Raw genomic sequence first — 26,827 nt, 5'->3', positions numbered from 1 at the left:
AAATGCTTTCCCCTCCCCCAAACAATGGCTACATTGTGACAACAGTGGCTTGAGCTAAATTCAGCGACGTCAAGAAAGAGCAATAAAAGGAGATGGATTGTTCTCTAAGCTTCACTTTATTGGATATTGTAATTGACATATAGTTGTCATTTATAATCATCTGTCCATTCCTGTGAGTTGGGAGCAGTAAAGTTAATTGTGGCGGCTCATTTGCATTAATCTCACCTCTGAAGGGTACAGTAACCCATTAATATCATGTCATGATGAATTATCACAAATAACATTGAACATATTGATTAATGATCTCTGAGATTTGTATCTCGTTAAAACATTTTGTTAGCTCTTTAAACTTTTAAGCCAACAACCATCGCCTGTAGGAGGGGTTTGGATATCATCTGTGAGGTGGTGCTGGGGAGTGGTATACATCATAGGGTCACTGGTTTAAGGAGTTGGATCGCTCAGTTCCCATTAGATTTTGTTTGTTTGTTTGTTTTCTTCCAGAAGCCAAACACATTTTCTTGGTACGTTCCTCCCACTTTTCATTGGATCATGGTTTCTTCAAACCATCTCTGATTGTAAAGTGGCTCTGATCCTCAACTGGAATGATTTTAATAAGATTTTTTTAGAAGTTATCTTTCCAACACCCTAAATGGTGGCCTTCCGAATCTCTTACCCACCTAGATCTGCCTGCTAGTTGGAAATGCACATTTTTTTTTTTCCTCCATTACATCAAAATCTCCAAACTTATATAGGCATACTTTGGAGATATTGCCAGTTTGGTTCCAGACCACCAAAATAAAGCAAATACCACAATAAATCAAATGAAAAATATTTTTTGGTTTCTCAGTGTATATAAAAGTTATTTTTATACTGTAGTCTACTAAGTGTGCAAAAGCATTATGTCTAAAAAATGACATCTTTTAATTAAAAAATACTTGATTGCTACAAAATGCTAACCGTCACCCACGCCTTCAGCTAATTGTAGTAGTAACATCAAAGATCGCTGATCACAGGTCATCATAACAAATACAGTGATAATGAAAAAGTTTGAAATATTGTGAAAATTAACAAAATGTGACCGGAGGTACAAAGTGAGAAAATGCTGTTGGAAAAATGGCACCAATAGACATGCTTGATGCAAGGTTGCCACAAGCCTGCAATTTGTAAATAATGCAGTATCTTTGAAGCACAGTAAAGCGAAGCACAATAAAACGATGTATGCCTGTATGTTAACATAAACATAGGAGTGAGTTGTTTGAGATGAGATATTGTCATTTAAAATATCACTCACTAACCCTTTGTTTTATAAAAATGTATTCCTCATTTTCTGGGTGCTCTTGTTTATTAGGTGATTGCAAAAGACTTTGTCTCCTCTGGATAGTTCTACAGAACAAACAAACAAGACAGCTGGAGAAATCACCGTATTGGCCACACAGAACATGTGGACATTAGTAAGATGATAGTAAATTCTCTTTAACAAAGCTCTTTGCAGAATTTCCTGGTAAGAGTTTAACTACAGTAGGCACAGTCAAGAGAAAGGTTGGCATAAGAGTTGAGTTGCAAAGCCTTGTTCTTTACAGCATTTCCCATTATCAGTGGTAAAAGTGATGGTATCTGAACTCTCCAACTTATATATGTCTTCCGCTTATGTTTAGTATTTGGTCTGTTTTCCCAAGATAAGTATTTAACACATGGCCAGTATCAGGACCAGTCTCTTCTGCTGTCTTTTCAGAGAAAGGGGAGCTGAGCTTCCTGAAATAAAGGTGCCTGAGAAGATGATGACATTAATGCTTGGGTGGTCTTAAGCCCTGAGGGCATTTCTGAAAAGGGGCAGAGTGCAACTGCTTCTGCTTGTCTACTAAGACCTCCAGCCCTGGGTCTGTGACTGCCTATTGAGGCAAAGATTGTGACCCCCCTGCATTTCCAGAAGCCAGCTCCCAAAAGGCAGGAGGGATGGGTTAGCCCCAGAAAGCGTTCTGATGGTTAGGAAAAGTAAGATGTTTGCGGGCTGAACTCTGGTGGGAAAGATGCTGCGATTATGCATTGTTTGTACCTTTAGCCAGCAGGTAAGGACAGTGGTACCATCCTGACTTACTCTCAGACGCTTGCTTTTATGGAGGGGTCTTAAAACCATAAATGGACCATATGTGCAGCACGTTTTGCGCCTAAATAGCCAAGGACAAAGTAGATTGCTGCCTTCTAAGAGCCACTTTCCTTTCCGTTCATGTCAGGCCGGTGATGTTCCTCACCCACTGAGTATTCAGTATCTGAGTTTTCAAATCAAAGAACAAGCTTCTTGTATCCCAGGATAGTATCTTGTAAAGCCAACCTCTTTATTACTTCACCAGTTTAAGGCTTTATTACTTGCGATCTAAAGCCGGCTGGTGAATTATGCATGTCGGAGCTCCTGGCACCCTTACTTCCCGTTCTGCCTCCACCTTTTGGGGGGTCCGGAAAGGACAAGGAGATCTCAACGTGTGTTCTTCTCCATCCATGGTATTAATCCTTATTCGTTTTAAAAATCTGCTAACGGAAATATTTCCATTCAGCTCATTAATCAATTGTGATTTTCATTCCCTTGTTTTGTAAAAGCTGTTGCAATAAATACTTTTTTTTTTCACAAGGCGAAAATCCAAGAGATGGATGCAGCCACCGTAATTAATTGCACCCAGTTACAGGAGATCAGCAAGTTTGTGAGATTCACATGCTGCTGTACCATATGGTTGCCCAGTAGGCGAAAAATTTGATTAATGTTTTGAAGTAGATTTTTTTCAGCAAATATTACAACCCCAGATGAGGTATTTTTCTTCTTCTTTTTTTTTTCCGTTTACTTGCTAGTATCGTTAGACTTAGCTGAAGGAACCAACCCTCTGATTTAAAGCTTAATAATATTGGGATCCAGTGGAAACTTAACATGCAATAAAAATTACAGTCTGCCTGTCTCTTGTGGGTACAGAAAAGTAATGCATTATGTCTTTGTTTGTAATTAAGTAAAATGTGAAAGTTGGACTCTAGAACTTGATTCTTGTTTTTTCCCCTAAAAAGAAACATAACTTTTTTCTTAAACTGATGCATTTTTGGTATGATTTATAAGCTATACATTTGGGCAGACTTTTAAAACTAAAAGGAAACAGCAAAACAAAACAAAACAAAAAAAATGAGTCAGTGAATAGCTTCTTATAAATTACATTCTCCATACCAATTAGATCATCATGAATTTAACTATATGAGTGTCATAGAAAAGTTTAAGCTGTCTCTACCGTTATCCTAAGGTGTATTAGTTTCATAACCACTCAAGATATTCAGTTAATTTCTCCTTTATTTAAAAAAAATCGGCTTCAGATTTTTGAATAAATTTATAGTTTCCTTACCTTTTTTAAAATATAAATGAGAACGTTTGTTTTATCTTATGGCTCCTTGTCATGCTGGACACCCATCTTCTTACGTCACTGTCCTGCTGGGATCCTGCTCTGACTTTTCTGTCCAATCACTGGGAGAGCATCAGCCCTTTGGTAATAGGACAGGATATGGTGGGTCTGACCTTGGTATTCAGAAAAACCACTTGAACTTTTGAAAACATGTAGGAACTGGTGGTGGACTCTGTAAGGAATATAGAATAAATCACATTTCTCCACTTTGGTGAATGTGGCTTGATGCTTCATACAGTTTAGCTTTTCTGTTTTTTCTTTTCTTTTGAAACTCAATTTCTGATGGCCTAGGCATCGTATGACTCTCCTTAAATCTTGACGTCTGTTGAAATGAACTCTTAGCTCAGGTGGTTAGAGCATGGTCTTGAATCAGGCGTCAGACTGTTCTGAGTCCTCTGAGTCTTGGCCAATAGAAAATTGTCTCTCCAAGAGTCACAAACAATGTCCCTGACTCTGACCCACCACTGGTCTAGAGAGGTCCTTAGTTCAAAACGAACTGTGTTGTCAACATCCTGCAAAACAGCAGTATGTGCTGTCGTCTCTTAGCTGTCGTATGATTATTGCTCGCTTTCTCTGTTCCGTGTCTAAAGCATTCGAAGGGCTCTAAGTGTGCTCTGTTTTCCAGTGACTCAACGAGGGGCCAGTTCAGTCAAAATACAGGGGACAAGGCAGAGACCAGGCCAAGAAGGTCATGTCCTCTGATTTTGATTTACCAAGTTACATCTTTGAGCAACAAGGGTAGACTGTTTTTGATAATTTCATTGTACTGGGTTTCTAATTTTGTGTGTGTGTGTGTGTGTGTGTGTGTGTGTGTGTGTGTGTGTGTGTGTGTGTGTGATTAACTGAGTAGTAATTATCCACAAAGGCATGAAAAGAAGTGTTACATAAAAAGTGCTGGCATATTTTGAACAAGTCCACAGAAACTAGTCTAGCCTGTCTTTCCTCGGTTTGAGCTGGAGCTGTTTCTTTCATCTTCATCATGGCAACCAGTAGAGATTTTTATAGTGAAGCAGTTTCTGAGACACCATTTAAGAAGACGTCTCTCTAAGATTTAAGTAACTTTTCTTCCCTCTGTAATTTAGTCACTCCTAGTGAATATGTTTTAACCATGCAGGTTAAGCAGTAAGTTTTGACTTTGTGTGGTCACTTCCAAATGCAGCCTGGGTTTTTTAATGAAAGAAAAAGGAAATACTTTTAAATTTTTATTTAATATGGCAGGTGAAACATGAACAATATATGGTCATTTGGCAGGAGACAGTGTATTGGATTATTTATGAGTTTTATCTTTTTTTTTTTTTTTTTTTTTTTTTTTTAGCAGCACATACATGCATGAAATTCATTACTGAGTGATATAAGACAAATGACTCAGGGAAATGGTTTAGTGTTTTAGAGCCTGACTGGGGGGGTAGGGGCAGTGCCTATGGTAATAAAATAACTTTAGGTCTATTCCTAGCAATTTGACCTAGGTTGGTCTGATGTTTGTTGTGGTGGTCATTTTTTTTATTTATTTCTTTATTTTTGGCTGTGTTGGGTCTTCGGTTCGTGCGAGGGCTTTCTCTAGTTACGGCAAGTGGGGGCCACTCTTCATCGCGGTGCAGGGACCGCTCTTCATCGCGGTGCGCGGGCCTTTCACTATCGCGGCCCCTCCCGTTGCGGGGCACAGGCTCCAGACGCGCAGGCTCAGTAGTTGTGGCTCACGGGCCCAGCTGCTCCGTGGCATGTGGGATCTTCCCAGACCAGGGCTCGAACCCGTGTCCCCTGCATTAGCAGGCAGATTCTCAACCACTGCGCCACCAGGGAAGCCCCTGTGGTGGTCATTTTAATAAAATGTGTTTGGAAAGAATAAGCCTCTTCACAGTGCGGTATTTTTTTTTTTTCTTTTCTTTTCCAAAGGAGAAGACTATATGTCTGGTCCATCTTTCATTAGTAATGCATACTGCCACGTGGTGATATTACCAGAACAATTATCCTGACCCTTTATATCCTAGGGGAGCCTGATACACTTGCAACATCTTCCTTTGTATTTGCAAGTTTTACTTCCCAGGGTAGAATCCTTTGGAGAGAGACCATTCTCAGAATGTCAGTTCCCTTCAATGAAATTTCCTTTTGTTTGAGCTAACCACGTTAGATCATAATTTATAGGTCATATCAGTGTACCGTGGCTCAGATACAGTAATTTACCAGCAAGTATTCATCAGTTGAGTGAAGGTTGCTATGTTTTTCAAGTGGGAAGAAATCCAAACAAGTTTAGGAAGGAGGAAAAAAAAAAAAATCCATCCCAGGGACAGGAATTAAAAAAAGAAATCATCATTGGGGTTTCACCGTTTGAGATGAAGTGTTGGCCATGCAAAACTAACACCGGGCGGGGAGGTTCTGCTTTTCTCAGAGATTCTCAGCACAGTTAGCAGGTGGTAGGGAGAGGGTCCGGGTGCTGGGCTGAGATGCAGTGCAGGATGACTCCAGCTGCAGAATTGCTGGGGTGCTGGAGGGGACAGCTTCCCCAAGTGCTGGCCGCATAACTTTGCCAGTCTGCCTCTTTTCACGTTCCAGGCCACGGTGATGTTCAAGTTGAATACATGAGAGCTAATGATTTTTAAGGCGCTTTAAAGTGACTTGTCTTGGGAATGCTAACTTGGCAAGAATAAAACCTAGGCAAGTAGAGTTGATTTTTGATGACCCACAGAAGGCATGTCCTCGAGTGATTAAGTCAGGCTCCAGGGGCCTAAAATTGTTCCACGTCAGGGAACGTGTACAGTTATCAGAGATACTTACTAATGAAAAAAGGGCGGGGGGGGGGGGGAAGGAAGATTATTTGGCTATAGGGTAGTGGGAATGAACAACAAACTGTTCTGAGAAAGTGTCCACCTTGGGGATCCAAGGCAGTGCTTTGAATGGGTTCCATTGTCACCTCATTTACCTTTACAGGAGTTTTGTTGAAAAACAAAACTCCTGTAAAGGTAAATGAGGTGCTTCATGAGCAGAGAGAAGCGTAAGAGATTCAAGTCGATACATACATTTCAGTTAGAAAATCAAACTTAACTGTTGTATTTTGTAAATAACCAATATTTGAAAAGACAATATTGCAAAGTCTCATTTTCTTTCATACTAGTGTGGAGGGGCTGGCTCTTTTGAGGACATACTGGATCAAATTATCAGGGCTATTGAGAAAAATGCTGTTTACTTGACGTGTGTGTGTGTGTGTGTGCATGTGCGTGTGTGTGTGTGTGTGTGTGTGTGTGTGTGTGTGTAGTTTTACCAGCCTACAGCGTGAGTCAGTACATCACGAACTTAAGGCTAGTCATTGGTATTTTTAATAGTCACTTTATTTTTATTTCTCTGAAGAATGAGGTAATTGTATTTTATTTATAATCAGAAGCACATCAACCCATGAGTTCAGGTAAAAGAATGTACAGCCTCTTCTGTTAATTCTTTAAAATGTAATTGTTGCCGCTGCATACTTAAACACATCTTCATTTGTATATCTCTCTGTATATATATATTTTTTCTCTCCCCATGATGTGTTTGATGAAAAAGAGCCTCTTTAGTACATACCTGTTCGGGATTTCTACATTTGAAATTTTATCAGAGGCCTGGGGTCTGGTCAAACAAAAATCACACTAGAGCCTTTACTTAGGGAGCATTCTCTGAACTGACCTGTCAGTGTGTGCCCACGTGTTTATATGTAATTAAGGCTAAGATGCTTTAGTACGGCTTTACCACAAATCTAAAAACCCAGAGACATTTCCTGTATGACCATTTGCTTTGTGTTGCCTCTGAAAAGAGCATTGTTCCTGTGGCATCGTTAGAGAGAACAGCTTTCCTGTAGGGCTCCCGGCCTTAACTGTTTTCAAACTCCTGTTGTTCGGTAAATCTGTCAGAAGGGTCTGCGAGGGACCGTATTTATGAAGAGAGAGTAGAGTGGTCAGTCTAAAAAGCTCCTTAGTGTAGTACTTTGAATTTTAAATTACACACATAATTCAAAGGTAATGTAACTTGCAGTGTCGGACTTCAGTCCATTCCGTTAAATGGAGAAAAATGACTGACGTTTGGAATGACTTATTGATTCTTGGTGGGAAAATGACTTCTGTAATATAGGAAGTATGGTAAAAGGAATAGCTTAATTATTTAGGGAGCACTTTTCAAAATATGCTTTTACAGCAGTACAAATTGTGTATATACAAATTGTACAACTAGGTTTTTTTTTTTTTAATTCTCTCAGGAAAGTTATGAGAAGGCTTATATTATTTCGTTGCTAAGGCAAAGTTTAATTTTGCTTCAAGTCCTCGAGGCTGTAACTAAGAAAGATATAAGAGGTGATGAGAAGTTTCTAAATGCCTTAAAAAATATGACTTGTTCCAATTGCCATTTCTTACTCACATTCTACTCCGGCGAATGTTGGGGGAGCTTGACTGCCAAGATTTACAAAACACACTTCTCTCTCTCTTTGGTTTATGGTGTTTTTCAACAGTGTCATGAACTCACTTAATCTGATTTCATCAAGTAAATATATGGGAAGTTGAGATGACATATTTTAATCTGGCATTTGAGGAAATATTCATAAAATATCAGATAAAATATTTATTTTGGCCTTTTCCTTCTGATCTCTCTTTTGATTCAGTGTGTATTCTTTGCTTAAGGACTACAGCCTAATGTTATTTTGACTGCAGTTCACAGTGTTGGCAGCCTTTCAGATAAACAGCGTATTTGTGGTTAATTGGTTGAACATGTTCTATAATTATAATTATATTAAAACCTTAATGTGCTTGAACATTTGCCCACCGAAGGCCACTCGCGTGAACCACGTTATGTTTCTGTCATGATAACGGAGCTGGCTGGTGGCCGACTTCCAGCAATCAAGGCAGGACAAGGGACCTGGGAATAACACAGAGGCTTCTCATTATTTCCATCCGAGATCACCATTCGGATAGTTGCAGAAGCTGACCATGAAAATTGCCTCCTGGTTGTAACTCAGATCCCTGGGTTTCAATTTGTGAGCTAACAGTTCTCCAGATTTTCAAAAAGGATTGGCTTGGCTTTTTATCAGCATTACACAACAGCCGTAAAAAGCAAAATTAGCACTTTATCAAGTTTGGAGCCAGTCGCCAAGGCCACCGGGGAGCAGCGAGTCACCAAAGACCACTGCTTAGACCTGGGCAGGAAGCCTTTGTGGAAATGAGCAGGGATCTCTGATGGCCAGCAGCTGAGGGCAGAGGGCCTCTTTTCTGCCCTCGCCATGCCTGTTGGATTGACACAGTAGCCAGTGGCCCTCTGGGCTTAGCAGTCGAGAATCCCAGCATTATCTTTTTGGATACAGGGTCAAACATACCTTGGTGTCTTTCCCTGTGTAACAGTATAAATCAGGGTCCAAGAACCCCCTGTTTTTGTATGGCATGAGGATGGTTTTTACGTTTTTTAAATGGTTGAAAAAAGAAAAGAAGAAGCACATTTCATGACACATGGAAATATATGAAATTCAAATTATAATGTTCATAAATGGAGTTTTATTGGGACACGCCGTGTCCATTTGTTTACGTATTGTCTGTGTCTGCTTTCACGCTGTCAGGGCAGAGTTTGGTAGTTGCAACAGAGATATTGTGGCCCACAAAGCTGAAAATATTTACCGTCTGGTCCTTTAGAGAAGAGGTTTGCCGACTCCTGATCTAAATGATGTCCTTCAGCTTCTGTCTTCTATCAGAATGACAGTCCCATGAGAACAGGGTCTGTTCCTGTTCTAGTGCTTGGCCCAGGGTAGGGGATTTGGGTTGGATGAATGAATGAATGAGTGAATCAGTGAATGAAAGAAAGAAAGAAAAGAAGGTAGCGAGAGAGGGAGGGAGAAAGAAAGAAAGAAAGCAACAAGAAAACAAGAAACCACCCCAAAGCTACGAGTACAGAGATGTCTGCCATTTTCTTATCTTTGACCCAGCAACAGAGCAGAGTTTATAAAATTTGAAAATCTGTCTCCAAACATGTTTGAATTGATTTTTATGGTCTTTTAATTAACCCAAAAAAATGGCAGCAACACAACATTTTTCAGAAAACTACAGAGCCAAGTTTTTTTTTTTTTTTATAGCTATGCATGCAATCCACATCACCCTCATGCAGTTATTTCTGAGGTCCAAATAATTTTCTTTTGGACTGAGGGTACTTTAAATGAGGATTTACTTGAAAGATTATGTTCTGTATCATTAAAGGGAGGAAGACAAATAGTTCTTCCCAAATTTATTTATGGGATGGAGCAATTCTGGCACTACACAGTACAGCAGGAAATTCCATCAAGTTTAAATGCGCTGCCCTTACCCTAAAGTATTCGGAGGGATTCATAGAAGAACCAGATGGATTGAGACAGATCTTCGTTGCAGAACCGCATGTACCCTTCGTCAAAATACTTTGTAAGGTCTCCAGGGATGGGTGAGAAAGGTGAGGACTCCAATTCGGAATCTTCACACCAGTGATGTAGGCCAGATATTTTCTGCCAAGATGTTAGAAAATCCTAGAGTCTCATGAAGACACTTTCCCCACCTCCACCTTGTGGGCACACTCTGACAAAGTCACCCTTTCTTGCTGGTCCCCTGCTCTTGGCCTGGCCTGCTGGCCCCTTCAGCCTCCAAGGTATCTGAACCTTCCTCCTGTCTGACTCAGGCCAGGTCCATCCTGGACTTCGGAGTCAGATCCAAGCATAAACCTTGCTTCCCCCGCTTATTAGCTGTGTGCTTCCAGGCAAATGACCTCACCTCTCTGAGCCGCTGGTTGTCTCAGCAGCCAGTATGGGGATCTCATACCGACCTCTAGTGTTGCTGCACAGACGAAGAAGGAGGACATTGGTAGACCCCCCAGGGAGCTGTCTGGTGTGTACTAAGCAGGCGCTAAGGATTCCTTATCTTTGCTCCCTCTCCTGTCACTCCTATCACTGAGTTAGAAACAGGAATCTAGAGAAGTGGTCCCCTCGTCTCTCGCACATTTCCTGGGACAGCCCAGCCCCATGTTGCCGGGGTGTGTGTCCTCCCTTCCTTCCTTTCTGTCTCCCTCTTCCTTGCCGTGGTTCTCCAGTCATAGGTCGGCAGTCCCCCTCCTCTGTCCCAGGCTGGGGGGAAGATTACATAGGTCACGGAGTGGAAGCCTTTAACTGGGTGTTCTTTGCTCTGTCCTGGTCTGGTCAATCCTGCTAGGATCTTATCCAGGCACAAGAGAGCCTGTGTTTTCGTTCTTATCCCTCTGAAAGGTGGGTCCCAGCTGCCTGCAGGATCCTTTCACGTTTAGCAGCGTGGTTCCCCACATAGACCCGTCCTTCCGCCTGCTGCCCACCCCTGGGGGGTCAGCTCCCTCCGCCCCTTGTCTGAAGCACTCAGCTGGAGCCTTCGTGTGCTTCTTGCCTTAGGAGCTCACGTCCTCCGGTGGATTCCCTACCGCTTGTCCAGTGCCTTCACTCTGCCCGTCTGGGCCAAGCCCAGAGGTGCACAGACACTGAGGCAAACTCCCTGCCTTAAAGGGTGCCCAGCTGGGAAGCCCCATCCGTGCGTCCGTGTTGTTCAGGGTCTGCCACTGCCTGGAACCCACCTGTCTTCCCTTCTTCCCTTCTCCAACTTGCTGCTTCTCCTCCTCCTATAAGATTCAATTCTGGTGTAAGCCACTGACTCCCTTCCACCAAAAAAAAAAAAAAAGTTCCCCTGTCACCCATTCTTTATGTTCCTTACGTGGATTTCCATTTTGTACTTACCTCATTGTATTATGATTATCTATTTGTGTATGTGTGTTCCCCCACTGGACTAGAGAGTTGGGATAGTCTAATACAGCTTTGTGTTTCCAGCATGAAGCAAGCAAAAAAAGAAAGGAAAAAGAAAGAAGGAAGGAGGGAGGGAGGGAAGGAAGGAAGAAAGAAAAAGAAAGGGAGGAAGGAAGGAAGGAAGAACAACTTGATCAGTGTTTGTTCCATGATTGTGTGAATGGCTCACTAATTAAATGAACAAACAAATGAATGAGTCAAGATCTGGCCCAAAGCTGGCACGTAGCTTTTTCTACTTGGGGCTCATGCAAGAAGGTTCTCATCCTGGCCTGTTTCATAGTGTCATTGGGGCCACTACAGGGCTGGTGGTTAGAACCTGCAGGAGGAAAGTCAGGGCTCTCATGTCGTCTAGATTAAAGGTGTATCATCTACAGTTTTACACGTGAGAGATGCTGCCATGGAAAGAGGGGCAGGGATTAATCCAGACAGAAATGTGCAGATCATCTTGGTCAGGAGGAACAGGCTGTTGGACCCACTGGAGCTTCTGTGCGGGATCTTAGCGGAAATAGCGTCATTGTCTCCAACACTGGTGACTGACGTTCGCAGACAAAGACACTGGTTCTCAGACTGGAACATGCGCCAGGGTCCCCTGGAGGGCTTGTTAGAACACCTCTTCCTGGGCTTCACCTACAGAGTTTCTGATTCCAGAACTTCTAGAGTAGGACCCAAGGATCTGCAATTTTAGGAATTTCCCAGATGGTGTGGATGATGCTTGTTTGGGCATCACACTGGATTAAGGGCTCTGCTAATTTCAGCTCGAGAATATCTGACTCATGGGATAAGGTTTCTGCCATCCACAGCTTCTTTTGGTCATCCGTAGGGCAGAATCTTACTTTCTGAGTTTGAAAAACACCACAGTGATTTTAGTAAAATGCTTTTGCCATCATTGCTTTTAAAGTAGCCCTCTGAAGTGAGAAAACCAGAAGTAAGATTTGTTTATTGAGATAATTTGTTGTAAATATGAGTTCTGCATCACATTTGGAAAACACGAAAAGCCCCACTTGGAACTCATTTTGTTCAGTCTACCTGTACTGTTCAGTGTTTTCTACATAAATTGGATGTACCTGCTGCCACTGTTGGTTTTGCAGTAATAATACTTTTCTATGTTAAAAAGAAAAAAATCCTGAAATGAAAACGTAACTTAGTCTTATTGTAATCTCGCCTTGCCTTTTTTGCATGGATCATTTGTTTGTGAACTGGTTATTTCAGGAAGGGCTCAAAGGTAATTTCATGGTTTATAGCATTTATATTGGCGCCTTTAATGAGCAAAACATACTGTTTTCTAATACACGAAGCGAGGAGTTCACATATATATATTATTTTCATTTCCTAATATTACATGTATATCAAGTTTAAGACATTGAGAACAACCATGTAAAGAAATTATACTTCTGTACACAGGGGAAATATGCAAGTTTTGTGATGCAAAAACAAAACAAAACAAAAAAACATTTGCAGGCTTATGAGATGATTTTATTTCTAATGCATCCAAATGATAGCAGGGAGCTGCTCTTGTGTTTGTGCCTCATATAGCAATTCATATCTAAAAATATGGTAACATATGGCTTTGTTATTATTTAGTTTAGGAATTTATGCACCTGCAGGAGTTTTGAGAGCTCTGGGTCTCATTCAGATGTTGTACACAGCAACTAAACAAGATAAGCTGGAGCGGGGAGTTTCTCAGCCCCAGGTTATTAAGATTTGACCAGTTCACTCGTTTTTGTTGTTGTTGTTGGTGGTGTTTATTAAACTCAAGAACTTTTTTTTTTTGCAGATAGGCTAATGGTTCTCTTCCCTCTTTCTTATTATGTTTTCGAAGGCTGAATTGGTGAAATCTTTGGGCCCAATAAAAATATGGCCTGGATTGGAAAAGGGTACAAGCTGCTTTTTCTAGGCCCGGAGTGAGGTGGCTCTTTAGCCTCCTGGTTCATTTGATGTCCTGGGGAGTCCTTGACACCCATACAGTCCCAATCACAAGACCTTTCCCTCCCGTCCAGATGGTGTTTGTTTTACAGCTCCCGCACAGAGCCTACAGCTGTGTAAACCTGGGAGGGGTTTCTGCACAGCTTTGATCTTTGCATGGACCAGCAGTTGCCCTCAGTCCCTGAACCCTGTTCCACGGCCCCTGTATCTCTTGGATTTTTCCATTTTCTGCTAATTATGGCGTTGAGTGGGGAGCCTTCCAGCAGCATCCCCCGAGACCTTGGGTGGAGAATTTGGAAGAAGCACCTTAAGCCTGTTGTTTGTAGGACCGTATTAAGAAGTGATTTTCATTTGATGCCAAAAGATATGCCATTTAGTTTCCTCCTAAGAGGCGATCTGACACTTTCAAGAAGACGGAGAGAGTCTGAGGAACTTGAACATGTTACGGACTGAATGAATGTTTACGGAACAAGTGCAGTGTGGGTTGTTTTTTTTTTTTTTTAAACTCCTGAAAAGTTCAGTCTTTCCATAAACCGTGGCCTGATACCTCTGTCAGAGGTAGGCTTTTGGGCTGGTGCAGCATGGCATTATTTTTCATTTAATGAACCGGGTGCCTCTTTGTGGGGCATACAGAAGTCGCGGCTCCTGTCCCTACAGTCTGGTCCTTGTTGTAAAGGCTTCGCGCAAGGAAGGCACGGGGATTCTGGACAGGGAGCCATCGTTCCAGGTGGGGTGATCGTAAATGGTTTACAGGGCTGGGCCGTAATGCCTAGACAGTACGTTGAGCTCAGAGATGAGACGAGGGCTTTCCAGGCAGAAAGAACAACACAGAAGGCCACGTATGGCAGAGCAGAGAAGACTCTGGGGTCTCCAGATTCAGATCCACTTGGGTTTGAATCCTGGCTCTGTCGTTTACTGTCTGTGTGATCTGGGGCCATTTGCTTGATCTTAATGCATCTCAGTTTTCTCACCCATCAAAGGGGATTAGTAATAGTCTCTTCTGGGGACTTCCCTGGCGGTCCAGTGGTTAAGACTCCAGCAGTTCTACTTCAGGGGGCACGAGTTCCATCCCTGGTCAGGGAAATAAGATCTCACATGCTATGAGGCATGGCCCCCAGGGGGGGGGAAAAAAAAGTCTCTTCTTTTGAGATTGTGAGAATTAAATAAGACAGTGTATGTCAGTTGTTTAACAAGTCCCTGGGATGTAGTCTGTTGTCACTAAATGTTAGCTTCTATTACTGCTGCACTGCAACTGTTCTTCTTTTTTTATTTTTTTAATATTTATTTATTTATTTGGTTGTGCCGGGTCTTAGTTGCAGCAGGCGGCCTCCTTAGTTGCGGCTTGCTGGGTGTTTAGTTGCAGCACGCAGACTCCTTAGTTGTGGCATGCGAATTCTTAGTTGTGGCATGCATGTGGGATCTAGTTCCCTGACCAGGGATCGAACCTGTGCCCCCTGCATTGGGAGCATGGAGTCTAAACCACTGTGCCACCAGGGAAGTCCCAACTGTTCTTCTTCTAACCCTCATATTCTTCCTCCTCCTCCTCCACCTTTTGATAAAGGTGTGCACCAGAAAAGATGAGTTGTGTCACTGTCAGCATTCTGGTGTGACAGGAGCCTAGGAAGTAGGTGGGAGAATATTCTGAGATTTGGCTGACTAGTGAGCCTTTAGTATCTGGGGGTAGGTGGAGCTATATCCTTTTCAGCGTCCCCAGAACCCAGGAGAATGAGTCTCTGAAAGAAAGGCCCTTGCCTGGAGGATTTTGAACGCCAAGGTGAAGCTCAGTCGGTGACACACGGTGGCACAGTTGAGTGAAAGCGGACACTGCCTTCTTGTTCTGTAATCCCAGGAATGAGGTCTTCTTCCTTCGGGGGCCCTGCACCTTCTCACCTTCAGAGCCTTAGGTATACACATGACCTTGATCGCTTGAATATAGTGAATCCTGATTGCCTACATTTATTAGGAAACACAACTGAGAACAAAGAATAATTGGACCTGAAAGTACAAACCAGCACACAGAATCAGTTCATGGCGTTGCTCTGGTTTCTTCCATATCTGTTGAGCTGTGGCTGAAAATCCCTTTTCTTATCAAGCAGGCCGTCCTTGTTGCCATCGAAGAACGTGGGCCAAGACTTGGGTCACATGGTCTCAACTGCTGTGTGGCGAGATTTGGTGGGAACACAGAGTCCAGGAGAGAGTGTAAAAGTCCCGGCCACTGTATCGCTTCATCTATAGGGCTGCCTCTGAGGGAAACTGTGAAATCCAGATGGTACCATCCCTTATAAAGGGCAGTGCTTAAAACAGAAGGAACTGGGTAGAAATTAGGAGACAGCTTAATTCTTTTCCAGCAGTAATCATGAAGTCTGTTCAATTTTCTATTCTTTTGAAAAAGTAATTTAATCCTCAAGAAAGTATATACATATCGGAATAATTTCCTGGGTAGGCTTCCTAACTTTCCTTTTTTCCTTTCGACATCCCTAAATAGTTCTTCGTGCAATGGCATGCATAGCGGCTCAACTTTTTCAGGAAATGATTCATTACATTATAATTTCAATTCACTAACCATTTTCAGCCATGCGATAAATTTAAATCCTTTACTATCAAGATAACATTTTTTCTCCTGTCACTGAGATATAATGATTGGAAACCATTTTTAGAAGTTGACCCTTTGGGGGACAGCTCTTAGGGATTTGTCCTTTATACCAGCACATAACTTGTAGGGTGTCGGTATTTCCAGGGCAGGGGCCCTGGGCTGCAGATCTGTGTGTTTTTTCAAGTGCCCAGGAAAATGCCCTTTACAGTAAGTGTGGTGAAGAGTCTATTGGGTGAATGGGAAAGAGGAGAATGTGTATTTGAAGTATGTGGTTTTGAGAAAACCACATCATTTCCAAATAACGAAGGGTGAATGATAATGCCATCACTAAGGCATCCTTTACCCTCCTGAAAATCGGCTATGAATCAGGCAAGGCCAGTTAACTCCGTGGTTCTGTACATTGTAGAGAGGAACCCTGGGATCCATGAGGTCCCTTGAGCTGGGGCTAACTTGTTTGGTGATTGTGGGGGAGTCTCTGAGCCTCAGTTTCCTCATCAGTCAGTTGAAGGAATGGATTTAGTGTTCTAGGCATGCCCTGAAAAAGACCCTCAAGCTAGGATCTCAACAGTCAGACCCTCTTCTCTATAATATTAATTGGAGTAATTCTCACTTTATCTCCACTTGTGACATGGGACTCTTTGTAAGACATACTTTAAAAAGTGTGATTTTTAAAAAGGTTAATTAAAACACTGAAATTCTGAAAGTAACAGGTTTCTTAACTTCTTGTTGTAAAAATTATTGAGCATACAGAAAATTCAAACAACACTTTAGTAGTACGGTGAATTAGCACATGCCCACCATCTAGAATCAATAATTGCTAATGTCTTAACGTGTTTCCGTCCAGCCATCTTTTCATCCATCCATCCACCCACCCACCCATCCATTCATCCATCCACCCACCTATTTATCCAACCACCTATTCATCCATCCGTCCGCCCATCCATTCATTCATTCATTTATCCATCCATCCATCCATCTGTCCATCCATCCATCCATCCGTCCATCCATCCATATATGTAAGTTGCAGACATTGACACTCTTTACAGTTAAGTACCTTGGCAGGCATCTCCTAAAACTAAAGACCTTGTTCTACATAATCACGTTTATCAATGTTATCATGTCTACGGAATTGATGATAATTCACTAACATAAAAGAATGTACCGTCTCTAACCAGATTCACCCAGTTACCCTCAAAATGTCTTTCATAGCTTTTGGTTTTCAGTCAGTCTGCGGTCAGTCGAGGTTCACACATGACATTTGTATTGTATTTTTTAGTCTGCTTTAATAGAGGGGGTTGTTTTGGGGGGTTTGGTTCCTGTCCAGTTACTGTGGATACTGTCAGTTTCCTTTACCAGCTAGCAAGGCTTTTCTTTAATTTTCAGCACTTTTATGTTATCAAGGAAACTTAATTTCTCATACATCTCGTTGCACTTCTGTGAATCTGGTTTCGACTTCCAGCCCGGCTAAGACTGACGGTGGGAAGGACTTCCTTTGGTGAGACTTGGGAGGAGGAAAAAAAATCTGTTAATTAGGACTGTGAGGGTGCCCTGTGTTTATCTCAGGCAGAAGAAGGCTCCCCAGGGCTCTGTGCCACAGCCAGTTAAGACAAAAAAAAAAACTGTGGGAAGGCAGATGCAAGTCTCAGGTTAAGAAACCAAACCCTCCAAGACCTCAGGGCTCTTTGCCTATAATTAGAACGCAAGAAGGAGTGGTGTAGATCGGGACTGCCTCTTGTCGCTGCCTGCTCACCTGGGGAATAGGGGGCCCCGGATGACAGACTCCCCCTGGCCTCACGAGTGCGGTGCAGCGTGTTAGAATGGAGCCCTGCCTCTCCCTCCTTCGGGGGTATTTGGCATAGCTTAGGTCACAGTGTGGAGGCTGACCTGCCCACAAGTTGGTTCATGCGTCAGAGTAACTTACTCTAAAATTAGATGAGGTTTTCCAGTGGGTTTATCATTCTCCCCAGGTCATGAAAGTTGACAGGCCAGTATATCACTGAGGAAAGTCTGCGGACCAGCCTGCAGCTCCCAGATTTTCCTCCTGCCTCTCTGCCTCCCCTTTTCACACTTGTCTTGGCCCAGACCAGGGACCAGCCGTGGCTTTGGATGTGACTTCTGGAGGAGAAAACTCAGTGTCCTGCTCCTCTGCATCAGTAGACATCACCTGCTGGCAGACGTGTTTTGTTTTGCTCACACAGTGACTTTAAAAAATGGCCGAGGGCTTCCCTGGTGGCTCAGTGGTTAAGAATCCGCCTGCCGGGCTTCCCTGGTGGCGCAGTGGTTGAGAATCCGCCTGCCAATGCAGGGGACATGGGTTCGAGCCCTGGTCTGGGAAGATCCCACATGCCGCGGAGCAACTAAGCCCGTGAGCCACAACTACTGAGCCTGCGCGTCTGGAGCCTGTGCTCCGCAACAAGAGAGGCCGCGACAGTGAGAGGCCCGCGCACCGCGATGAGGAGTGGCCCCCGCTCGCCACAGCTGGAGAAAGCCCTCGCACAGAAACGAAGACCCAACACAGCCAAAAATAAAAAAAAAAAAAAAAAAAAAGAATCCGCCTGCCAATGCAGGGGACACGGGTTTGAGCCCTGGTCCAGGAAGATCCCACATGCCGCGGAGCAACTGAGCCCGTGCGCCACAACTACCGAGCCTGTGCTCTAGAGCCCACGAGCCACAACTGCTGAGCCTGCGTGCCACAACTACTGAAGCCCGCGTGCCTAGAGCCCGTGCTCCGCAACAAGAGAAGCCACTGCGGTGAGAATCCCGCGCACTGCAACAAAGAGTAACCCCCGCTTGCCGCAACTAGAGAAAGCCCGCATGCAGCAACAAAGACCCAACGCAGCCAAAAATAAATAAATAAAATTAATTAATTTTAAAAAATGGCCGAGATACATATACAAATTGGGAGATGTCATGTAAAAAGCTGGCGTTCCCATTAGATTTAAAAATTGGAGGAGGAGACAACAATTAGCTGGAGCTGAGTAAAGGCATCCGAAGGGCGTGTGGTTTCTTGTTTTCCATCATCTCCACTACTCCCCAGTGTTTCCCTTCCCAATTTAAGCAGCTTTATTCATTCATTCTTCTGTCCGTCCAGCCTGCTTTCTCAGTACTGGGGAAGGGGGAGCCTTGAGCCCTCTGGCTGGGCCACTTAGAAGTGAAATGAGCATCTGAGAAAAAGTGACCGGCAGTATGGAGGAAAAAGCTGTGGAGTCTTCTGAATGGTGGCAGGGATATTTCAAATTTTTTCCTCCCAAGTTCCCTCTGGAAGAAAGAGCCCAGTTCCCATGAATTGATTACACGTCTCTAACTAATTCAAGTTCCAGTCATCATGAAATGGAACAAGCCTATGGGTCTTCCATGGCGCTCAAGCATATGAGCACTTTTGTTTAATTTTAAGGATGAAAAGTCTCTCTCTTGTTTTTGGTAATGATACAGTGGCAGAATGTCACCCACCCACCACTTGGGTGTCCGAGAAGGGCTGTGGGTGCAGACAGCCCACATTAAACAATCGGCCCTTGAGGGTTGATGGTTCAAGTTCGTTTGAAATGAGAAATTGCCAGTGACCTGAAACCCATCATTATTAACCTTGTGGCAAAGCATCGCCATAACCAGTAGCCAACTCTCATTTTTTATTTTCTTTTTTCTTTTCGGTTGGAAGAAAGGCTCACTGATGAAAGTTGGCTCAGTTCTTTTTGTTTAAGTTAAGTGGTCGGACCACCAAGAAGAATGACTTTCCTTTGATTGGGAACAGGTCTTAATCCAGATGTGCTTCACATGACCAGTCGACTTTGGCTGGTACACCCCACAGTTGATTCGAGCTGTGTTTATATATAGACAGCGGCCCACATTTGGAGAAGCATCTGTGTGTCACCGCCTAAGTCTTCTCTAGGAATTACCTTTTAGTAATATATGATATTGTAGCTCAGGTGCTTTTGTAATGAACAGATGGCTTCTTCTTCCTTCATCCAAAAATGGAACAAGTGACACAAAGAAAATGTGAGATAGGAAGGATTTGGGGAGGTGCAGTATAGAATAATAATGTCCATGGTATCCCTGGACATTTTATGGTAGAAGATTCTGGAAGGGTGAGCCCAGCTGTTTGCAGCTAAGTCTCCAGTGGTCGTTATGTGTTGGCTGGTCAAGCGATCAGGGTCCCGCTGGAGATTTTCTTTCCCCTGTGGCAGTAGCTCTTTTAGAATCCTGTCTTATGGCATGCACAGAAGTCCCCAGAGTTATGTGAGAGTCCATCGGGCGTTCTTCCCAAAGACCGGCCCCTGTGTAGCCTCAGCTATTCATCCATTTATAATGTCTTTTCAGTGTATTTGTTGGGCTTGCTTCATTTGTGACCAGAGGGTACCTTTCTTACTGCACATCAAAGAGTCTAGAAATGTGAACCCCACTTCTTCCCACAGTTCCTGGGGAACCCCACTTCTTCCCACAGCTCCTGGGGAACCCCACTTATTCCCACAGTTCCTGGGAACCCCATTTCTTCCCACAATTCCTGGAGAACCCCACTTCTTTCCGCAGTTCCAGGGGAGCCCTGATTCTTCCCACAATTCCCGGGGAGCCCCATTTCATCCCAAAGTTCCTGAGGAGCCCCACTTCTTCCCACAGTTCCCAGGGAGCCCCGTTTCTTCCCATAATTCCCGGGGAACCCCACCTCTTCCCACAGTTCCCAGGGAGCCCCATTTCTTCCCACAGTTCCAGGGGAGCCCCACTTGTGTGGTGTTTTGTGTGGGCTTTTGAGTAGCCCACTCTTTTCTTCATTTTAGGCTTCTAGGTGTTATCTCTTTTTTTTTTTTTAAAAAAAAGATTGACGTCTCATTCATTCATTCATTCATTCATTTATGGATGGATGGATGGCTGTGTTGGGTCTTCGTTTCTGTGCGTGGGCTCTCTCTAGTTGTGGCAAGTGGGGGCCACTCTTCATCGCGGTGCGCGGGCCTCTCATTATCGCGGCCTCTCTTGTTGCGGAGCACAGGCTCCAGACGCGTAGGCTCAGTAGTTGTGGCTCACGGGCCTAGTTGCTCCGCGGCATGTGGGATCTTCCCGGACCAGGGCTCAAACCCGTGTCCCCTGCATTGGCAGGCAGATTCTCAACCACTGCGCCACCAGGGAAGCCCAAGGTGTTCTCTCTTTCATGACCCATTTCTAACCTCCTTGTTTTCTTCTTCAGAGTTTCCTGTGACAGCTCTCCAAAAACCTTTGTCAGATAACGGTAAGAATTCATCAGTAACTTTAACTTTTTGATCCTGTACCATTATCTTTTCCTCATTGTGATTTATATGCTATGACTGCTTTATAGGACGTGATTCACCAAGAGCTTAGGCAGAGTCTGTTAGAAAAGGTATTTTTTTATGATCCTGGTTCACTGCTGCCCGTTCATTGCTAGCACAATGCCTGGTCTTCAATAAATAAATGGAGGACTCTGGTGGGCCCCCAAAGATACCCAGGTCCTAGTCCCTGGAACCTGTGCATGTGACTTTATATGGCAAAAAGGACTTTGTCAGTGTGGTCAAAGGAAGGGTCTTGAGAAGGGACATCATCCTGGATTACCTAGGTGGGCCCTAAGCGTTCTTTTTAGTATTCCTGCAGGAGGGAGGCAGAGGGAAATTTGACCACAGAGGAAGAAGGTAGCTGGGTGACAATGGAAGCAGGGAGCAAAGGTGATGCAGCTGTGAACCAAGGAATGCAGGTGACCTCCAGAAGCTGGGAGAGGGAAGGAGCAGATTCTCCCCTGGGGCTTCCAGAAGGAAGCAGCCCTGTAGATGCCTTGATTTTAGCTCAGCGAGACCGACTTTGGACTTTTGACCTCCAGAACTGTAAGAGAATAAGTTTGTGTTATTTTAAGGCTTAAGTTTAGGGTTATTTATTACAGCAGCAATAAGAAACTAATACAAGTACAAGTGCTAAGGCTAAAGGCAGGCAGGATTTCCCTCGCCCTCAACTTTCCTCTTCATGAGAAATCTTGCTGATGGTTTGCTTTCTTGCCCTCCTGCTCCTTTTACTGAACACATACTTACTGGATGTCTCTAATGTTAGAGGTTGTACAGGTTGCACCTAAAAAAAAAAAAAAAAATCTCCATTTGAGTTAGCAAAATTCAGATTGTAGTCAAGTACCGTGACCCTAAGGCTTCAGAACCGAAACCACATCTCACGTGTGATGTCCCGTCTGTGCCGCTGATGGACGGAAGGGAGCTTAAGTGCGTCCTGTACTGACTGGGGTTCACCTTCCTGCAGTGCCTGCGTCAGGAAGAGCTTGGCCTGGACCCCAGCTCTCCCAACCAGGCCTTCATCTCTCTCTTGTTACAAGGGACTTAGAGGTAGGCTGTTCATTTGGGAGCCCATCACGTCTGTGCCATCAGGGGCTGGAACTGCTATGGTCTCTCCCCTCAGCCATTCTTTTTTTTTTTTTTTAATTTTTTTTAAAATTTATTTTTGGCTGTGTTGGGTCTTCGTTGCTGTGCGCAGGCTTTCTCTAGTTGCGGCAAGCGGGGGCTACTCTTCGTTGCGGTGCATGGGCTTCTCATTGCGGTGGCTTCTCTCGTTGAGGAGCACGGGCTCTAGGCGTGTGGGCTTCAGTAGTTGTGGCACACAGGCTCAGTAGTTGTGGCACACGGGCTTAGTTGCTCTGTGGCGTGTGGGATCTTCCTGGACCAGGGCTCGAACCTGTGTCCCCTGCATTGGCGGGCGGATTCTTAACCACTGCGCCACCAGGGACCCCCCCCCCCCCCCCCCCCCCCCGCCAACCACAGCCATTCTTAACATGCGGCCACTCAGCCTCCAGGCATCACATCTGCTTCCTTAACAAGAAGAAGGGGGGGCAGGCAAGAGGCGCACGGCAGCGTGTCCATCACACGGTCACCCATAGCTACAAGGGAGTCTGAAAAAGTGATTGTCTTTACTGGGTACGTGGCTACTCAGAACTAAACTGGGGTGCTGTTAACAAAGAGGGCAGGGAGTGATCAGAGAGGGGCACGCAGCAGCGTCTGCCTCGGTGGTTGTGAACACGGTCACCAGAGTCGGGCAGATGCCATGGATTTGAATTCTGGGTCCACTCCTTGGACCATGGCGTAACTCTTCTCAGTCTGAATGTTCCCCTGTGTAAAATGGGGATAATAATTGGACTTAGGATAGGATTGTTGAAAGGATTAAATGAGGTCAGATGTGTGCGATGCTTAGACCGGCATCAGTCAGCGTTCAGTGACTGTCAGAGCTGTGAGCACTGTGGTGGTTGTCGCTGTTTTCTCATCCTCCCTCCTGTCTTTCTCCTTTAGCTCTTCTTCGTCCATTGTCACCATCACCATCACCATCACCATCACCATCACCATCACCATCCATAGCTCCTCCCTCACCCCACTGTGATACACTGATTGGTGGGGTGTGTTTTTTTGCGATCACATATCCAAAAGTAATGCAGCATCTCCCGTAAGAACACTTCACTTACTGTGTTTCCATCTACTCGTGAATTTCCTTAAGCTACACCAAAATCTTTGCTGCCTTTTCTGGCAAAGGGTCCTTTGGGCTCTGTGCACACCACATGGCAGGAATCTGTGCACATTCTCACACATGCACAGTAGCACACAGGATGTTTGTTGATCAAATGAATTAAGTTTTCACTGAATAACAAACACAAGCTGATTATATTCCTCGTGGAGCTGATTTGTTTTCCCGTCTGAGAGCAAGGCCACATCTCCAGATTGATGGCTTTGGCTGTATATCAGAAGGACTTGCCGTCACAGCTGATAAGTGGACCCGAATCTGTAACAACAATAGCGGTGATCGTGATGCTGCAGCCACCCCAGCCCCTGCCCCCAGCAAGTACAAGGTGCAGTCTGCATGCTGGTCACAGTGGAATAGCCATGCCTCATCTCATTGCGTTGGACATTTCTCTGGGATGGGGGTTTGCATGCGTTAACCTTGGTCTTGGGTCTTGGCCTCCACCAGTGAGGGTAGCGCTGGTGAGAACAGAGTTTTTCTCTCCCTCGCCTGCTCTGACATCCCTCTCAGCTCATCCCCACCCCTTTCCAATGTTTTAGCCCCTGAGAGAACCCAGTAAAATTTCCAGAGAGGAATGAATCTCACTAGTGGAGACCAGGAACCCCCTCTGAGGGCAGGGGCACCCCGTTGACAGTATGAACAAGAGCCAGGCGGGCGTGGCATCAGAGTGGACACTCAGGAAGCCCCCGAGAGATGGACCTTGAGTGTGGCAAAGTGCCAGCTGCCTGTGTGGGGTTTGAGGAGGATTTCAAACACCTGGGGCTCTAAAAGTCTGAACTAATTTGTGATTTGCGGACTGTCTCCCAGAAGACTTGCGAGGCAGATACAAGACTTGTGAAAGATGCCAGATGACCTGAGGGTTAGCAAAACAGGAGGAAAAGGTGTGGTGTGAGCACTTCTGGCAGCTTTGTTGGCGTTCATGGACCGGTTGTTTTGCTATCGATCACGCTCCCTGTATGTCTTAAGCTAATTTTTTTTTATGGTAATACAAGGCCCAACATGTATAAACAGATTCCCTTCTTGATCTTCTAAGCGATGAACACTTAACAGATTCAGGCTCGGAGAACTCAGTTCCGACCCCAAGCTCCATAACGGGGGGACTTATAACTGGAAGGGAGACAGGAGGTATGTGAAAGACCCTCAAACTGTCGCTTCCCCGCAGGGACGCCAGCAGACACTGGGCTCCCTCCTTGTGGGCCTGGTGGGCTGCTTTCCTTCCTCGTGAGAGGGTGTTAGCTGCCGGATGCCTGGAACTGCTGAAAGAATCTGCATGCATTGTGACCCGGGCACACGTATATGGAAGGAAACGCAGACCAGGAGACCTAGGAAGTGCACACCCACCTTCTTGTATATATATTATTATTATTATCCCTGTAGGGGGCGGGCATGTGGAAAAGGGCCAGGACTGAGAGCCGCGGGGGCCTTTAGCCTTGTTCATGATGCTTAAATGTTTTTTGGTTTTGGGTTTTTTTTTAAATAGGGGCTTCCCTCCCTCCCTCCCTCCCTCCCTCCCTCCCTCCCTCCCTCCCTCGCTCCTGCTGTGCCGGGTCTTAGTTGCAGCATGCAGGATCTTTAGTTGCAGCATGCAGACTCTTACTTGCGCATGAGGGATCTGGTTCCCTGACCAGGGATTGAACCCAGACCCCCTGCATTGGGAGCGTGGAGTCTTACCCACTGGACCGCCAGGGAAGTCCCAATGCTTAGGTGACTTTAAAGGGGGAATTGTGCTCATGTATGGCTTATGTAATAAAAATTATTTTTAAAAAGTAGCCTGGGGTGGGTATTAGTTTTCTATGGCTGCCATAATAAATTTCCTTAAACTTAATGACCTCAAACAACACAGATTTATTACCTTCTAGTTCTGGAGGTCAGAAGACCAACACAGGTCTCCTTGGGCTGAAATCAAGGTGTTGGCAGGGCCTGTTCTTTCTGGAGGCTGCAGGGGAGAATCCATCTCCTTGTCTTTTCCAGCTTATAGAGATTGTCCCCATTTCTTAACTTGTGGCCCCTTCCTCCATGTGCAAGCCTGCAGCATTGGGCCAAGTCCTTCTCAGATGCCCATGTCTCTTGTTGTCTCTTCCGCCTCCTTTTCCTATGTTAAGGCCCTTGTGATCACATTGATGTGAAGGACAATTTTTCCATGTTAAGGTCCGCAAACTAGCAGTCCTAATTCCATCTGCAGTCTTCACTCCTCTTTACTAGATGAAGAATGGAAAGCACTTCGAAAAGAGTGTGTTGGGCATGTAGGTGAGACTCCTTAAATATTTACTCCCGCTGCTGCCAGCCCCTAACCACAGCCACCACGGCCATCTCCACCGTTAATGCTATTATTCTTATTTAGTAAGCCATCTCCGTTTCTCCTGTCAGCTTCCTCCCACTTTCATGGTCAGCTGGGGGCCCTCTGGGAAGTCATTCCATGCATGGGATGGGAATTCTTGCTGGCATCTGTCACAGAGAGAGACGTTCTGTTTCATCTGAATGTCTTGACCATTTCTGGGCAGTTTATTCTAGTTCTTATCCAGCCAGCCAGCCAGCCAGCCAGCCAGCCAGCTTTCTATCCATCTATCCGTCCACCTTCATACACATCTACCCACCAATCCAGCCATTCAGCCAGCCAGCTAGCCATCCTCCCATCTATCCATCATCCCATCCATCCATCCATCCATCCATCATTCCATCCATCCATCAATCATTCCATCCATCCATCCATCCATCCATCCATCCATCCATCCATCCATTCATCATTCCATCCATCCATCCATCCATCCATCCATCCATCTGTCCCTCCATGCATCCATTACTCCATCCTCCCCCAACCCCAGTCTCTCTCTCTCTCTATTTCTTGGTGTCAGATGTTGTCTCTTTTCCTTCTCTCTGCTATATAAAAAGCAATTTTTCTTATTGTAAGAAAGCATTAAACATGAGGCAAAAGTAGAGATTTACCTAGAAGGGCTACCTTTCTTTAAAATTTAGTACCTAACGTCATTGGGGAAATAGTACTAGAAACGTTGAGAATGAGAAGTGGAACTGTTGTTTTTTGGAAGAAAAATGTTTCACCCTGCCCTCTTAAAGATACCTTTGCAAGTTTTATACAACATGAAAATAATTATATGAAGAAGAAAAAAAATCACTTCTTAAATATGCTTATCGCACTCGGTGTGTGCTTACATGGTTTAGTGCTTGTTAATCCTTGTAGTTGCTCAAGTTTCTGTTATCCCCATTTTCAGAGGAGTAACTCAGCACAAATAATACGTACATTTCCAGTACTTAAGAAAAATAGAAATACAGATAAGAGGAAAATAAAAATCCCCAACTACCTAGCCACAGTATTTTGGCATATGTGCTTTCATACTTTTTTACTGTGATATATCTTTAGTGTTTCTTTAGTGATTCCCGGCAGATTTTAAACTCTGTCTCTCTGTGGTGAGTTGTCCAGCCTGGCCAGTGAGAGAGAACATTCCTGTGGAGATCAGAAGGACCTCCTTCCTCCTGCCTGGCAGTGTTTCTCATGGTAGAACACACGCGTGCCCGCACACATCCGCATCTCAAGTCTTTGAACACTGTTGGTATATTCGTGTGATCCTGCCACTCGTTTTAAGTACT

General features: G+C 44.4%; 1 protein-coding gene across 1 annotated transcript in view; it reads left to right on the top strand.

The window, feature by feature from the left end:
• Positions 1-26,827, top strand: part of WWOX (WW domain containing oxidoreductase) — a 254,311-nt gene that overhangs the window by 167,238 nt on the left and 60,246 nt on the right. Inside the window, exon 6 of the mRNA XM_057533779.1 lies at positions 20,901-20,942. Coding sequence (XP_057389762.1) covers positions 20,901-20,912 — 12 coding nt within the window. The 3' untranslated portion in view covers positions 20,913-20,942. The remainder of the gene's footprint in view (positions 1-20,900; positions 20,943-26,827) is intronic.

Source organism: Balaenoptera acutorostrata, chromosome 19 (assembly GCF_949987535.1).
Source record: "Balaenoptera acutorostrata chromosome 19, mBalAcu1.1, whole genome shotgun sequence".
Taxonomy (NCBI): Eukaryota; Metazoa; Chordata; class Mammalia; order Artiodactyla; family Balaenopteridae; genus Balaenoptera; species Balaenoptera acutorostrata.
Note: the sequence above shows the minus strand (reverse complement) of the source record. Positions and strands in the feature narration are given on the sequence as shown.